This window comes from Phocoena phocoena, chromosome 2 (assembly GCF_963924675.1).
Source record: "Phocoena phocoena chromosome 2, mPhoPho1.1, whole genome shotgun sequence".
In the NCBI taxonomy this organism is placed as follows: domain Eukaryota; kingdom Metazoa; phylum Chordata; class Mammalia; order Artiodactyla; family Phocoenidae; genus Phocoena; species Phocoena phocoena.
In genome coordinates, this window is record NC_089220.1 from 125,828,653 (window position 1) to 125,844,753 (window position 16,101).

At 50.1% G+C, this 16,101-nt stretch overlaps 1 protein-coding gene across 1 annotated transcript in view; it reads left to right on the plus strand.

Moving 5' to 3' along the window:
• The first annotated feature begins 966 nt into the window (after positions 1-966).
• ADAMTS17 (ADAM metallopeptidase with thrombospondin type 1 motif 17) overlaps positions 967-16,101 on the plus strand; it is a 355,743-nt gene continuing 340,608 nt past the window's right edge. The window contains exons 1-3 of the mRNA XM_065871925.1: positions 967-1,045; positions 1,512-1,882; positions 13,472-13,625. Of these exons, the coding sequence (XP_065727997.1) occupies positions 967-1,045; positions 1,512-1,882; positions 13,472-13,625 (604 nt within the window). The remainder of the gene's footprint in view (positions 1,046-1,511; positions 1,883-13,471; positions 13,626-16,101) is intronic.

Here is a 16,101-nt window from a genome sequence, read left to right on the forward strand (position 1 = left end):
GAAGCTAAAGGAATCACCTTTCTTGCAGACCTCAGTTATACCCTGGTGGGAAAAGAATGAACTCACTCTGTTGCCAGAAGACTTGGGTTTGAGTCCGGCCTTTGCCACTTTGTGCCCGTTTCCTAACCTGTAACACCGGGCTAATGTTCCTTCTTGCCTGCCGTGGAGGGCTCTTGTTTGTAGTGAGCAGCACCGGGCCGGAAGTCTGGACCACAAATTCTAGCTCTTGTTTTGACAGAAACTCACTGGGTAACTTAGTAAGCTCTTTAAGCTCTCTCTCCCTCAGTTTCTCAGTCTGTAAGAGGGTGTGATCTCGCCTGTTCCACGGGCTGCCGTGAGAATAAAGACGACAGGGGTGTGAAGGGTTTGCATAAACACTGCGCTTTGGAGGTAGCATCCGGTGCAAAGTTGTGCACATTGTGCATGAAAGTGCCCACCCACAAACAACCAAAACTGGTTTTACTTTAGATGCAGAGAGAAGGTGCTTTTACGGGTGAACTCGGTTGGCTAAGACGATTTCTGGCCTGTCTTCTTGGGAAGCTGAGTAGCAGGATCAGAGAGGGTTTCGAAAATGGGGACAAACTCTGAAGACCAGCCAGGTGTCTTCCCGGGTCCTCTGGGATCGCGCTGCTCCAGACGGCTCCCTTGCGCCACCTGGTGTCCTATCCCCGCCACTGCCCAGAAACCACGTGTAAGAAAGTGCTTGCAACCTAACTACGCACCCTGGTTTAGACCCACACTAGCCAATAGAGAAGGGGGAGGCGGGGCAGGGGAAAGCGAGAGTCCAATCACCTCCCGCTTTCCGAGGATAAGGCGGGGCTTAGGATTTACCACGTTGGGTTTGTCCGCAGCGCTAATTACTTTTTCCAAAGACTGGAAGGCTCACTCCGGCTGGCGCCGCCGCCTCGCGCGCTCCTACTCCGCCGCGACCGTCCGGGGAGGGGGGGGCTACTCCTCCCAAGTACCATGTGTGACGGCGCCCTGCTGCCTCCTCTCGTCCTGCCCTTGCTGCTGCTGCTGGTTTGGGGACTGGACCCGGGCACAGGTAGCGCTCCCTCTCCCACTGCCTCTTCTTCGCCTGTGCCTCTCGCGGCCACCTTCCCCCTGCCCTCCGGAGGCATCCTGGCGGCCTCCGCCTGCCCGCGCGGCCCGGCTCCGGCGGCGAACCGCTGACAGCTCCGGGGTCGAGTGGGCGCGGGCCGCGGCCGGAGGACTGGGCTCCGGGCGGTTGCCGGGAGGCCGCGCTGCCGCCGGTTCTCCGGACGCCGATGCCGCGGCCGCGTCCCCGGAGGTGGTCGGGCGGCCGCGCCGGAGACCGTTCCGGCGGTGGCGCGGGGCACGGGCGGAGGCTCTGGCTGGCATGGAGGTGCTGGGGCGAGGGAATGGAAGAGCGCGCCGGCTCGGGGCCGCGCTGTCTCCGAGCTGGAGGTGGATGTCCAGCGCTGGACCCTGCGCCCGGCGGGCCGGAGGGCGGGCCCCGCCGCGCTGACGCGTCTGCTTTCTCCCCGCAGCTGTCGGCGACGCGGCGGCCGACGTGGAGGTGGTGCTCCCGCGGCGGGTGCTCCCCGAAGACGTGCACCTGCCGCCGCTGCCCGGCACTCCAGGGCCCCGCAGGCGCCGGCGCCCCCGCGCGCCCCCAGCCGTCCCGCGCGCCCGGCCCGGCGAGCGCGCCCTGCTGCTGCACCTGCCGGCCTTTGGGCGCGACCTGTACTTGCAGCTGCGCCGTGACCTGCGCTTCCTGTCTGGCGGCTTCGAGGTGGAGGAGACCGGCGCAGCCGGGCGCCGCGGACGCCCCACAGAACTGTGCTTCTACTCTGGCAGCGTGCTCGGCTACCCCGGCTCCTTCGTCTCGCTTAGCGCCTGCGGCGGCGCCGGCGGCCTGGTACTGCCCGCTCCCCCTCCGGGTCTGCCTGGCGATCTGTCGCGGCGCCGAGGGTGGGGGTGAGGGGTTGTTCCCGGGGAGGGCTGGGATTGGGGTGGGGCCTCCGGCGTGCTCTGCCGCTGGCGGGAGAGAGCACCCCCAACCTTCCAGAGGGTCTCTGAGCAGAGAGCTAGAAAGGGGAAGCGACCTGTTATCCAGTACCTTCCACTGGCCGTCCTAAGCCTCAGAGGTGCGCCAGGCCAGCGCCGATATGGGGTTGCATAGCGAGATACGCCGCAGCCCGCCCAGGGAGCACATGTTCAGCAGAGATGAATTCCGTCAAGCCCCTCGACTGAGAGGTGCGCTTGACCCAGGTGTAGAGAGAACGCTGTTTGCATCTGCACAGGTGTGTATGTGTGCGTGTCATGAGGAACACCTATCTATATGTGTATAGCTCACCTATTCTTGGATGTGGGGATGGAGCATTGACCTCCTTTCTGTCCTTTTGAGTCTTTATGTACCTGGAAAAGGATATTTGGAGGGGTCCCCCAACGGGCCACTAACCTACTCTTCTTAGTTGAAACGTGAGAACCAGGAAAGGGAGGGTGTCTCTAATATTTTTACCTTACATTGCAAGCAGACATTTGTCTGGCACTCACCCTCAGCCAGGCCTGAGGAATGCTTACATTGGTGATGAACAATGTCATCCCCAGAAGCTCCCTCAATGTGGCAGTAATTCCTCCGCCACCCCACCCTGCTGCATTTGCGGCACCCGTGGCAGTGCTCCGAGGGGTGGAGGAAGTTCTTGTGCGCCTCTACCCTGCCTGTGCTCACACTGGCTCACTTGGCTACACTGGTGCCCAGACAAACACTTCCCAGCTTCTCCATCGTGCCCCCATAGAGCGCAGATGGCTGGCAGATGGGCTGCCCCCACCCGTCAGAGCCTGGGATGGGCTCAGAGAATGTTCCTCTATCTTCTGGGGAAGTGGTTTCTGATAGTGTTTTGTGTCTGTCCTTCCCTGGCACAAGAAACTGCTTCCCCCACCTCCACCTTATCTTGCTCCACCGTCTAGAATTCTCTAGCTCTTATCCACATAGTGTGCAACAAGTTGGCACAAATCTGCAACAAAGCCAGAAACCCTGAGGGTCCCAAGTCTTTATATGAGACTTCTGCTCTCTTTCCAGCAGTGTAGGGGAACTTGGGGAGTAATTCCCAAGACTTGGCCTTCACCAGTTCCCCTTTTAGGATTTTTTGAGTCCTCATCAGAATGTGATCTCCTTTTGCTGGGCTGGGAGAAATTGGCTTCTTTGGTTAAACAAGGAAAATGGACCGTGGAGGGGGCCTAGTAGGAGCTAATGTGGAACAGGGGTGGGGAATGTGGGCTATGGGTGAGGAGGCTTAAGTAGGGGTGAAAAAGGCTCAGGTCACCGAAGGACTCGGGTCAAGGCTGTATCATGTTCTGGGAGGGACTGGAAGGCCCACATCATTTTTCCTGTTTTTGCCAAAGTGTTTAAAGTCTAGGTCACATCACTGTACTGAACATGGAAACATCTGAATCCCATTTGCTGCGGTTTAGTGAGTTTCTGTAGAGGTCAGAGTTTATACTTCTTGGTGTAAAGTTTCCAGCAAGGCGCTATCTGTGAAGGAGCCGAGGGTGGAAATCTGGATAACATTGATTTAAAATCCTCAGAGTGAGTACTGGGCCCTCTCACAGATGGCTTATGAGCAGTGAGAGTTCCCTTCCGTCCTCCAGGTTTTCAGGAAGACTGTCCTTCCCTTTGGCACCATGTGAGGGCGCTGTGCTTTAGATAAAGGAACGAGGCCAAGAGGCTGAGTTCAGTGTGTGCCAACTGCGGAGGGACCTCTAGGACTTTAGATTTTAATTTCTGCTTGAGCAGACACTTCTGTTGTTTAGTCTGCCTTGATCATCCCATTTGTGTAAGCTGGACATTGGACATTTCTTCGTAAGTACACCCTGTAGAGGAAGGGCAGAAGGCCAGGAGGCCAGAGACAGCAGGTGATTTGGAGTGGACCTCTTGGTGGCAAGGTGGTCCTGCCTTTCTAGAAAAGAAAGCAACAGAACATAGGCTAACCAGGTTTGCATCGCACTCCACCTTACTTTGATTTTGGTTCCCCAACGTGCTTGAGACAGTTCAGCTGGGCGGTAATGCAGTGTTAGTCCTTCTGGACCACGGTGGAAGCACCATAGAGATGTGGCACGCCTGTTGTGTGTTTTTGAGGACTGGCTCTACCACGAGGTGTAGGGAAGGAGTGATGCCCAGTAGATGAGTTTTGGTGCCCACAGTTGGGAGCATTCCAAAGCCTCCTTGTGTCTAAAGAGTCATGTAGAGCAGGGGTTGGCAAACATTTTCTGTAAAGGACCAAGTAGTAAACATTTTCGACTTTGTAGGCCATATGGTCTCTGTCACAACTAATCAACACTGCTCCTTTAGTGCAAAAGCAGCCATAGAAGGTAAAGAAACAGATGGACCTGGCTGTGTTCAATAAAACTTTATTCCGATGTTGAGTATGAATTAAATCCTGCTGCATCTCACATCTCCAGAATGGCTTAGTGAGGAGTGTTGCCTGCGGGGCAGGGCATGCAGGCTCTGTTCCCTGTGCTGTCTGTCTCCAGAGACACTTGCTACCTGTTTAAAGGAGATGCATGATTAGATCATTACTTAATTGTTTATGGGTCAGGGGAAGTAAATCTCATGCTCCATTTTGCTCCCTCCCCACGCCCCGCTTTTGACAGGGCGCAGAGGGGCGGGTCTGTGGTTATTACCCTGTATCTTATCTTGAAAAGCTGTGCAAGCTGCATTTTTTTGGATCTTCAGAGACCGTGGGCTCAGGTATTAACTGTTTTATGTTTATGCATCTTCATTTTATTTACATTTCAGAGAGTCCTCAGACATAACATAGGTTTTTGGAAGAGTTTCTGTAACCGTATAACTTCAAAGCGATGAACTTTGGGCATATGAGGAAGGTATTTTTCCTCCCAGAGGATTTATGTGAGTTTGGATCAGCTGCCTCGTGTGAATGGGACCAGATCATGGAAGGCCAGCAGGATTCGAAGAAACTTCAGGTTAAAGTTCACCAGAGCAGGCAGTGGAGGTGGAACTTCGGAGATAGAGTGAGTGTCAGTCTCTGAAAAGACTCTCTATGCTGCTTGTCTGAAATGAGTGGTTGGAGGGGCTGTTTTCATCCCCACACGTGAGGAGAGGTGGACAGAGAGGAGGGGTCTGGTCTGCTGAGCAGTGGCCACTCTTCCTTCATGAATACTGAGCTCAGGGGAGTTCACCGCCCAGAGTCTGTCCACCCCTTCTTGGCTGAGGCCGCGGCCTGCAGGGGTGCACTATGGGTGAGATGTCGGGACCAGAGAGGACACCCAGGAGCTCTGGGCTGTGGCCCATTTTCCAGGCCACCCTGGAGGGACAGAAGGTCAAGGATAGTCCCAGCGTGCCTTCTCTGGAGTCACAGCCATGCTCCATAGGGGGCTGGCTTGTGGTCTCTCTCACCCAGGCCGCTCACTGGGGTCCTGATGGCCCGGCTGCCCTGGCTCTGTCTGGTGCCTGACCGCAGCGCGGGGCCCTTGTGGTCGTCCTTCACCTGTGCTGCTCCCCACAGTCTTAGTTCCCATAGCTCTTCCTCCCAGTCTGTAAGAATGCTCACCTTTACCATAGGGGAAGAAGTGTAGTCTAGGTAAGAACAGGGAGGCTGAGTCCAGCCAGGCAGTGAGCAGGTGGCTTAGAAGAGTTGGGGGACCGCGTTCTCAAGAGGGCAGCCTGACTTCAACGATGAAGGAGCTGGTTTGGGAGGTTGCTGCCTTTCCCTTTAGAGCTACCCAACTCACTTTTCCTTGACCCAAAATTGCCCAGCTTTTTAATGCAACATCACTTGATCACTGACAGCTGAGTAGGAATTGGTCTTGGCAAAAAGTATATGATGGGGAGACCATTTGAGAGGGAGCAAATAGACCAAGCCATGTTATCCTGCATCATTATATTGATACAGGTGTGGGGAAGGCACATAGTCCTTAGTCATTCATCAATTAATATTACTGAAGAATTTATCATGCACAGCATAAATATATTTGTTAAATGCAAAGTATATTTTTTAAAACTTTGTAAAAAGAAACAATTGAGTGGATGTTAAGGAAAGTAGGAAGGGAAACAACAGTTGTGAAATTTGGGGTGTGGAAGAATTAAAGGGGAGAACTTGGAGCAGAGAATTCTAAGGCCTCCCACGGCCTCCTCTGGAAGGACGTTCACTCTGCCTCACGGTGACTTTCTATACCCATCGCTCATGGGCATCAGGTCGCCCATGACTGTCACCTAGGATACCTAACCCTACCTCATTATTTATCTGGGGTACGTAACTAGATTTTCCCACCTGAACTTTTATTTAGTTGGCAACATTTTATAAAAGAAAAAGAAATACAAGATGGGATGATGAACTGAAGACGTCTTCTTAGACTGATTGCATTCTTGGAGCTTATTTCCTGAACTCTGAGACGCTGCAGCTGCCTGACCTTGGATGTGTGCAACAGGAGATGTTTTTGCAGCCAGTATGTCTGAGGGAACCACTCGGAGTCAGCGGTTAACCTTTCCCCGTGCACACTTCTGCACATGGGCACACAGTTGCACCGTCACACTCCTGTTCTTTAGCAAGTGAGACTGAACAGCTGTTCCGGGCTGTGATCTTGAGCAAGTTGCTTACCTCCTTTGAACCTCCCTGTCTGCAGCCATACAAGGGTAAATAACATTGGCTTTGTGTGGCTGTTGAGAGAATGAAGTAAGATAAAGTCCGAAATCATTTAGTGAGAGCCTGGCACATTAAGGCATTGAAAACACATTTCTTCTCTTGCCCCACAGGCCATTCACAGGCTTTTCCAGTTATAAATCAAGCAATCAGTCAACATAGTTGACTAAATGAACAGATCATTATCACACAGCTGCCATGTGTAGGACCCGCTGGTAGGCTCCCAACGAGACTCAAAGAGAAATACGATGTGGGCCCTGTCTCGGAAGGCAGTCCGGGTTCGCAGGGGAAGGAAGGTGTGCTGGAGCCTGCAGGGTGGCTGGTGGGGAGAGCAGGGAGTGGCTCTGGGGTCTGATGGGGTGGGGCAGATCCTTCGGGTAGAGCTGAAGGGAGTGGGCCTCAGGTTCTAGGTGGGAGGAGTGATGGCAAAGCCTCCTGGCCAGGTCCTTCCCGAGGTAAGGGGCCCACGAGCTGACTGTGGGATGGAGATGGGTGATGAACTGAATGGACAGGTGTCTGGATTAGATGAGGCAGGGCCCTGGGTGCCAACATAAGGCATTTAGAATTTATCCTAGACCAGTAGTTCTCAACCTTGAGCTGGCATTAGTGTTCCCTGCGGGATTTGCTGCACTGATTGCTGGGCCCCACCTCCTGGGTTTCTGATCCAGTCCGTCTGGGGGTGGTCCTGAGCACTTGAGTTTCTGACAGGTTCCCAGGTGCTGCTGCTGCTGTTGGTCTGGGACCATTTTGAGGATCACTGGCCTAGAGGCAATGGGGGGATATTTCTGGCTACTGACCGGGGAGGAGCCCCTGGTCAGAGAAGTGTGGGGAGGACTGAAGCAGGAGAGCATTTGGAGGGGTGAGGTGATGGGCCTCAAGCCTTGGATGGTGGAAATGGAAAGGAAGGAAGACTACATGAGAGGGGGTCTGAAGGAGGAGCTGACAGTCTGTGACTAACTCTATCTAGTGATGGGAAAGGGGGAGTCTGGCTTTGGAACGAAGACCAAATATCTGTGTTCAGGCCTTTGACATTTGCAGAGGCAGCAGCAGGATTTTGAAAAGGGAGCTCTGGATGGCACTCTGGGAGGGGCAGGGGGACTCCCTATGGAGGTTGGGAAGCCCCTCACGCCTGTGCCAGGTTGAGGATGCTCTTTCCCCAGGACACGTTCAAGCCCCCCAAACTCTGCTGAGGCCCCCCAGAAAGTCAGAGGCAGGTACAGGAGGGCCTGCAATCACAGGATTGTTTTTCCTTCCGGAGAGCAGACTTTCTCCACCTCTCCAACCACCTACGGTCACCTGTCCACGGGGAGAAGGCTACCTAAGACCTGGTCCAGTGAACCCGGGAGCCGCAGTCTCCTGAAGAGGAGAGGCTTGGAGGGCTCCCTGGGCACTGAAATCCCAGTGTGGCCTTTGTAGGATGGTGAGGTCAGCAGTCATGAGGCAGGTCCCCTCAAATGGAGGACAGAGCATCAGATGGTTCCAGAGCATGGATACAACAGGGTTTCTTTATCTTAAGAGCATTTGCTGCATTATGCTGAGAAGTTGTGCTCATGTTAGGAAGTGGTACAAATCTTTCTGACCTTCACACATTTTTCCAGCTGCAGGAGAGCTAGTCCTGCTTCAGGGGGTGGGGTGGGATTAACAATACCCAGCTTATAACGCTCTCTTAAAGCAGCACAGAAACCCTTCAAAGCCAGCTTCCAGAATAAAGAGAATTGAAAGGGAACCACTCAGAACTGTCATAATATCAGGTTATACCTGATACACTTTATTTGACCCAAACTTCTTTAGTAGGATACCAAATTTGAGAATATGTAAGATTTCTCTTCTAAGAGCACAATTTCATTGAGGATTGTTGTCTCCTCTGAGACCAAGTGGCCTCAGGGCTTCCAGTCCTGTCTGCCGTGGGCATCTAGTTCCCCACAGTTCTCTTCAGATGGTGTTTGCAGCTCTCTTGCATCTAATGCAACCTGAGGCTTTTCCTTGCTGACATCTGTGGAACAGGGAGGCCTTGGAAGAGCATTTCCATGTGTCTCACTTCTCAGCATAGATGGTGACCAGAGGAATAATGCAAACCCAAGCAACCCTGCTTAGCTCTTGGGACCACAGGGCAGCAATGTGCTAGAAGCCAGGGCACAGCCCCATAGTCAGAGGAAGGCCCAGGTTGGTCCAGGTAGTCTGCATCTAGGGTACTTCCACGTGCTGGAATCAAGCATCTCTGGCACTCAGTTAAAAGCTAGGGAAGTGGTTCTCCACACTGGCTGCACATGGAAATCTCCTGGTGAGCTTTAAAAAAATACCAGTGCCTGAGTTTCACCCCAAGGGATTCTAATTCACATGGCCTGGAGTGGGGCCTGGGCCTGAGTTTTCAAAGCTTGCCAAGTGACTGCAGTATGCAGCCAGGGATGAGGACCTCTGAGCAAGGGGGAATGCGGGAAGGCCATGCTATTGCCTTCTATTCCAAGCCGGTCCAGTCCAGTTCATTCCATTCCATTCGAATCCATTCCATTACAGTACAGTTCACTCACATTTTCTTGAGTAACTGTTATGTGGCAGACATTGGAAAAATAAGAAGGCATAATTCCGATCCTGCCTCAAAGGAACAAACTACTTTTTAGGTTGTGACAGATGCCCCATAACACAGGGGATGGTGGGCTGGGACATAGAGTGCCAGGGAAGGGGGATTTTTTTTTTTACCGGGGAGAGGGGAGGGAGAAGGAAGGTCAGGAAAAGATCAAGAGGGCTGACAAGTTTTTATCCTGGGATGAGATTGTGTGTGTGTGTGGCACGGGGGGGGGAGGTGGTGACAAGCGGCACTTTTCAACAGAACGTTTTGTCACTGTGATGACCTGGTGAATATTAGCGAGGCTTCAGGGTGCCTAGTGACAGCACTTGGAGGGGGCAGGGGCAAGTTCCTTCCTTGTGGTGGCTCCTGAGGGGGAGGGCTGTGCCCTGCTCCCTCCCCCCAGGTGCTAGTCTTGGCCACAGGCCAGCTTGAAAGTCAGTTCCCAAGAGGGCAAGTGGCTGCCAGGTAGAGTATAGGCCATTAGTCCATGTGTCTGTCTCTCACCAGCATTGCCATTCTCTTTCCTGAATGGATGGAAACCAGCATGTGGGTTCCTCCAAAAAAGACCTTCTAAAGCAAAACCTCCGCCAAGGGGCTGGACCATGCTTGTGTGTGTGCATGTATGTACCTGTAGGCTTTCTCACCAAGGTGAGATTCTCTCTATATTGTGTCACATTAGAACTACTGGCTAACTGGCCTTTACCCTGTGGCTTGCATGCTAGGCTGAGTGAATGATAACTGGCTTTGAAAGTTCTAGACTCAAGGGGGCCTTTAATCTCCCAGAGCTGGAGCATTTCAGGAAGACTCCGGCCCCTGTCAAGGTTGAGCCTGTCCCCCCAGGGAGCACAGCCCTCCTACAGCGTGGGGCCCATCCCATGCACTGTGCTGTATCTGCCAACTTTATTTCAACCACAGACGTTTCAACTGAAACGGTCATCAAGGACTTCTGCACTGAGGATTTGTTTTTTTTTTTGAATTTACTAATTAGATTTTATTTATTTATTTTAACATCTTTATTGGGGTATGATTGCTTTACAATGGTTTGTTAGTTTCTGCTTTATAACAAAGTGAATCAGCTATGCATATACATATGTCCCCATATCCTCTCCCTTCTTGCGTCTCCCTCCCACCCTCCCTATCCCACCCCTCCAGGTGGACACAAAGCACCGAGCTGATCTCCCTGTGCTATGCAGCTGCTTCCCACTGCTATCTATTTTACATTTGGTAGTGTATATATGTCAGTGTTACTCTCTCACTTCGTCCCAGCCTACCCTTCCCCCTCCCCATGTCCGCAAGTCCATTCTCTACGTCTGTGTCTTTTTTAAATTAATTAATTTATTTATGTATTTATTTATTTTTGGCTGTGTTGGGTTTTCGTTGCTGTGCGCGGGCTTTCTCTAGTTGTGGCAAGCGGGCGCTACTCTTTGTTGTGATGCGCTGGCTTCTTATTGCGGGGGCTTCTCGTTGTGGAGCATGGGTTCTAGGTGCATGGGCTTCAGTAGTTGTGACACGTGGGCTCAGTAGTTGTGGCTCATGGGCTCTAGAGCACAGGCTCAGTAGTTATGGTGCATGGGCTTAGTTGCTCCACGGCATGTGGGATCTTCCCGGACCAGGGCTTGAACCCATGTCCCCTGCATCGGCAGGCGGACTGTCAACCACTGTGCCACCAGAGAAGCCCCAGAACCATTTTTTTTTTAAGGTTGCATATATATGTGTTAGCATATGGTATTTGTTTTTCTGTTTCTGACTTACTTCACTCTGTATGACAAACTCTAGGTCCATCCACCTCACTACAAATCACTCAATTTCGTTTCTTTTTATGGCTGAGTAATATTCCATTGTATATATGTGCCACATTTTCTTTATCCATTCATCTGTCGTTGGACACTTAGGTTGCTTCCATGTCCTGGCTATTGTAAATAGAGCTGCAGTGAACATTGTGGTACATGACTCTTTTTGAATTATGGTTTTCTCAGGGTATATGCCTAGTAGTGGGATTGCTGGGTCATATGGTATTTCTATTTTTAGTTTTTTAAGGACCCTCCATACTGTTCTCCATAGTGGCTGTATCAACTTACATTCCCACCAACAGTGCAGGAGGGTTCCACTGAGGCTTTCTATACACATAGCTCTGGTGGATCTGCACAGCCTCCCACAGCCACTCTCTGCCTCCGCTTCTTCAGTCTCCCCAAAGTATCATAGTGAACAAACTCAAGTTTTAACTTCAAAGGAGAGAGGAGAAAGCCATGCTTCCCGGCAGGTCATGCAGTGCCACTTTAAGACAGTTTTATTTGGGCAGTAAAATCTCTGGGTTGTTCTTGGCAGCAGTTCTAATGAAATGGAAACCTTGAAATCTTCTTACAGCAGTAAGTACCGTCTCAACCCCTGTTTGGGGGACTAAATGTTGTAGGCGGTCTTATTAGTGGATCTGGTTTATTTTCAGAGGACTGGTATTGATGCATTCTTTCAGAAGGTAGAGGAGTCTATATCATTTGGTTTGAGTGAGCTCTGTACCTGAGACCTGAGGAATTGCTGAGCTGTGGTGGAGAGCAGTGCTTCTCAAAGCCTGGTCCTCGGGCACGCAGCATCAGTATCACCTGGGGACTTGTTAGAAATGAACGTTCTTGGTGAGCATCCGTGACCTCCAGGTGATTTTGATGCACACTGGAGTTTGACAACTACCGCTTTTATAAAGTAGTGTCAGGACTTCCCTGGTGGTCCAGTGGCTAAGACGACTCATTCCCGGTGCAAGGTACCCAGGTTCGATCCCTGGTCAGGGAACTAGATCCCATATGCCGCGACTAAGAGTTCACATGCCACAAGTAAGACCCGGCACAGACAACTAAATAAATTTTTTTTTTTAAGAAAAGAAAACAGTGTCATGGCTTTTAGAAAATAGTATTGGGGAGAGAGAGAACAAAGGATGTTCGTGACAGCCTAAGACAGATTGGCCCAGTCTCCTGAATCTGTGCTAGTAAAGGTTGTCCCGACCATGAACGCAGAGCAGGGGCTGTGGACTGCAGGGCCCAGTATGCAAACATAGATAATTCTCAGACCTGGCCGAGTCAGGATCCTTGTGAGCGGTTTATCTTGTTTTGTTGATGTCTCAGAAGAGAAGCTAGCAGCAGGTATCCTGGGGAAGGAGGGCAAATTGTTTAAATGCTGTTAGCATTGGTTCCAAATGAAAGGAAAAGTTCTCTGCATTGTGTATATATTTTTAAGAATTAATATTCACTCTGTTAAAGTGACAAATTAAGAATCCCAGTCCTTAAGTTTTTTGTTCAATTTACAAGTCATGTTCTATTTATAATCTAGCAAGTTTTTGAAATACCTTTTAAGGGGCCTTTGGATAACATTTAATCCTATTTACAAATTGGTGATTAACAACGTTTAAACCTTTAAAACTGTATGTAGAAATTTACCATATTCAATTTCATTTTCAAGTTCTTTTGTTGTCTGATTAAAAAATAAACTCTTTGCAAGTACTTAAATGATTCTTATAAATAATTAGTTAACTAGTTTTATAAACATGGGAAGTCTTAAGTTCTCTTATACATTCTGGTACTATTTATAAGCCTAATAAGATTTTTAAATTACAGGTCTAAATCATTGCTGTGCTTTAAATTTAGAATCACAAATTGAATCCATTAGATACTCTGCCAAGTTCTCTTAAACACTGAAAAAAATCCACTATCACAAAACTATTAACACTACAGGTCTGACTCCATCCTCTCTATTTAATTCTAAATATTGCCCATGAATAAGATATATTTTTTTCCCATTAAGGATATAATTGTCATTCATTCCCAACACTTTTGGAGGTACCTCCTTAGGTGGAGTTTTAGGGGATGCTATAAAAAATAGTTTTTTAAATGGGCTTTAATTAGAAGTAAGTGTATAGGAGCAGGCAAACAAGGGAATCTATTCTCCCTCTCCCCTGCTGCAGCAGAGGCCCCAATAAAGCCTTGCCTGAAAAATAATATTAAAAAAAAATTAACACTAAAGATATCTTTGAAAGTGAACCCAGAAAATGGGTGCTGTTGCCGCATCCCCCCCCCACACCCGCCTTCTGTCACCTGACCCCCAACACAGCTGCTGGGTGAGATGTTTCAAGTCATGCAAGAGCTCATTCTTGGACTCTGTAAATTGGTGCAAGCTGCAAAGAAAAAGCCCAGGCAGGGGAAGCAGGCCATAGCTAGGTGGCCTTTCTACCCTCTGGCTCTGGGGTCATGGGCAAGTGTGAATGAGGATGACTGACAACTGTTTTCTTCTTTCTGGGCAGGTTGGCCTCATCCAGCTTGGGCAGGAGCAGGTGCTAATCCAGCCCCTCAACAATTCCCAGGGACAAGAGCATCTGATCAGGCGCAGATGGTCCTTGACACCCAGCCCCTCTGCCGAGACCCAGATATCTGGGCAGCTCTGCAAGGTCCTAACAGGTGAGTCTGGGAAATAGTGTGAATGACTCACAACACAGGCCCTTTTGGCTTTTGGTGCCATCGCACATCCCTAGACCATCCCCATTGCTGTGTCTCCAAGTGTGCTGAAATCTTGTGAGCAAGAACTTACCTTTCCCTGTATTTTGAAAGCTTTTTTTAATTGCCCATAAGGCCACTTTCTTTTCATTTCTATGTGTATTAATATCAGCGTTTCATGTGTAGCAGCCCTTTGAAAAAGGTGTTTCTAGAAAGAACCCAGGATCTCTTTTGTGTAGTGTCTCAATTTTATAGATCTGGAGCAAGTTGAGGCCTGAAAAACCTCAGTGGCTTATTGTTATCAAGCCCGAGGTTGGTGGCAGAGCTAGGATGAGAATTCCTTCCCTTGGCACCCTGGCCAGAGCTTACTTTCCTTATACAGTGGTCCTCGGTCTTGTCTGCACTAATTAGAGTCACCTGGGGGACCTATGAAACAGTGGTTCTTAAGAGTGTGACCCCAGCAGCATCAGAATCACCTGGGACTCTGTTAGAACTGCATGTTCTCTCCCAGCCCCCACCTCCTGAATCAGAAACCATGGGGGTGGGTCCAGGTAAATCTGATCATGCTTAAGTGTGAGAGCCACTGCTTTAAAAAATGCCATGCACTAGCCAGTCCCTCCAAATCCTCATCTAATTGGGTCCATGGTGTGACTTGGGTGTGTTTTTGAAGGTGGTTCTAATAAGCAGCTTGGGCTGAGAACCCAGGGTTCTTGTATTCTGTGCCTCTTGTGGGCAACCTCTGGTTTATCTGTTAAGTGTTTAAGGACATTTCACCATGGTGTGTCACTAGCAGTCTGCCTGTGAGTGTCCCTTGATGAAGATGATATCCACTGCTCACAGGTGTCACTTCCTCCCTGGAGAGCATGGGACCCCATGGCTAACATTTGGGAGTTGTTCTTTTGTAGTTTAAAGACTTTGAATAAAAATACAGTGTCTCGATTTAGTATTCCAATGACCTTGGAAGTAAATCGATTATATGACTGTATTTTGAACAGCTTTGTTATGTATAAGCGAGCCCTGCAGCTTAGCTCCGCTGGTGCATGCAGTCCTGACCCTATCCACATAGCCACCCTCCTTAGCCTAGTCTGCATTCAGCAGGGAGTTATTAGAGGTGATTTTGCTGGATCAGGGTCATCTCTGCAACTCCAGGAGAAAGAATGCCACCATACATTAGGGTTTTGCTGTGTTCCTTACTGCACCCTTACAAAAACAGGAAAGAGAGGTCTCACCAAAAAATTACTTGTAACTAAAATTTTTTTTGGCGGTACACGGGCCTCTCACTGTTGTGGCCTCTCCTGCTGCGGAGCACAGGCTCCGGACGCGCAGGCTCAGCGGCCATGGCTCACGGGCCCAGCTGCTCTGCGGCATGGGGGATCCTCCCGGACCAGGGCACAAACCCGTGTCCCCTGCATTGGCAGACGGACTCTCAACCACTGCGCCACCAGGGAAGCCCTAGTATTGTAACTAAAATTTACGCCTTAATAGGAAGCATGGGTTTTGGTAAGTCAGATGGTTGGTTGTGTGTTTGGGCTTGATGTTGGTGTGTTATTTTAAACGTTAGCCAGCTGCCCCTATCTGGGTCAATCGGTGGATTTTTTTCTCTCTCTTCTCTCAGAGTGAATGACTAGTGGTCATTTTAAATCTTTGTGCATTTTCTGCAGCTGATCTGACCATATTGTTTCAGAGGCAGGGGGATGACTCTAAGGCAGAGGTTCTCAGCCCTGGCTGTCCATTGGCATCACCTGGGGAACTTTAACAACTAGTCACACCCAGCTCCTGCCCCCAGAGAGCTGCTTTTATTGGTCTGGGGTGCAGCCTGGGCATCTAGCGATTTGAAACCTCTGCAGGTGGTTCTAAGGTTCAGCTGGTGCTGAGAACTGCTGCACTAAGTTTCAGACATGATTAATAGCACCTGTTACAAACCCATCGGAAGTGGGTTTTCTCAGGTGAGAGTCACCAAGCAGGGCCACACAGTGAAACCCAAGGACAAATATGTTTTATTCTTACTTTCCCTTTGCTCCTGCCAGTGCTTGTCAGCTGCTAGTCAGTGACCAGAAACCCCGGGTGCCTGTGGATGATATCATGGAATATTTGTCTAATTACCAGCTGCCATCCTCTTTAGGGGTGTGATACCAAGGATTGCTGACAAAATGATAAATTGTGTTTGTGTTTGCATTTTTGTCCCTAAGGCTAGTTTGGAGGCACTCTTCTGAGAGACTCTTTTGTCTTTAGTGAAGGAAATAAAATGCACAAAACCAGGGGGTTTATTCCCAGCCCCCAAATCTCACATCAACATGCTCTGCCATGCAGGAGCAGCATGTATATTTAAGGTGGTGCCAACTCAGGCTCTGTCCTGGGTAGGAACACAGACATAGGAGAAAGGTATAGACTTTGCTTCTGGTCCTTCTTTCTTTGTGTGAAATAGTCAGTAAACTTTGTT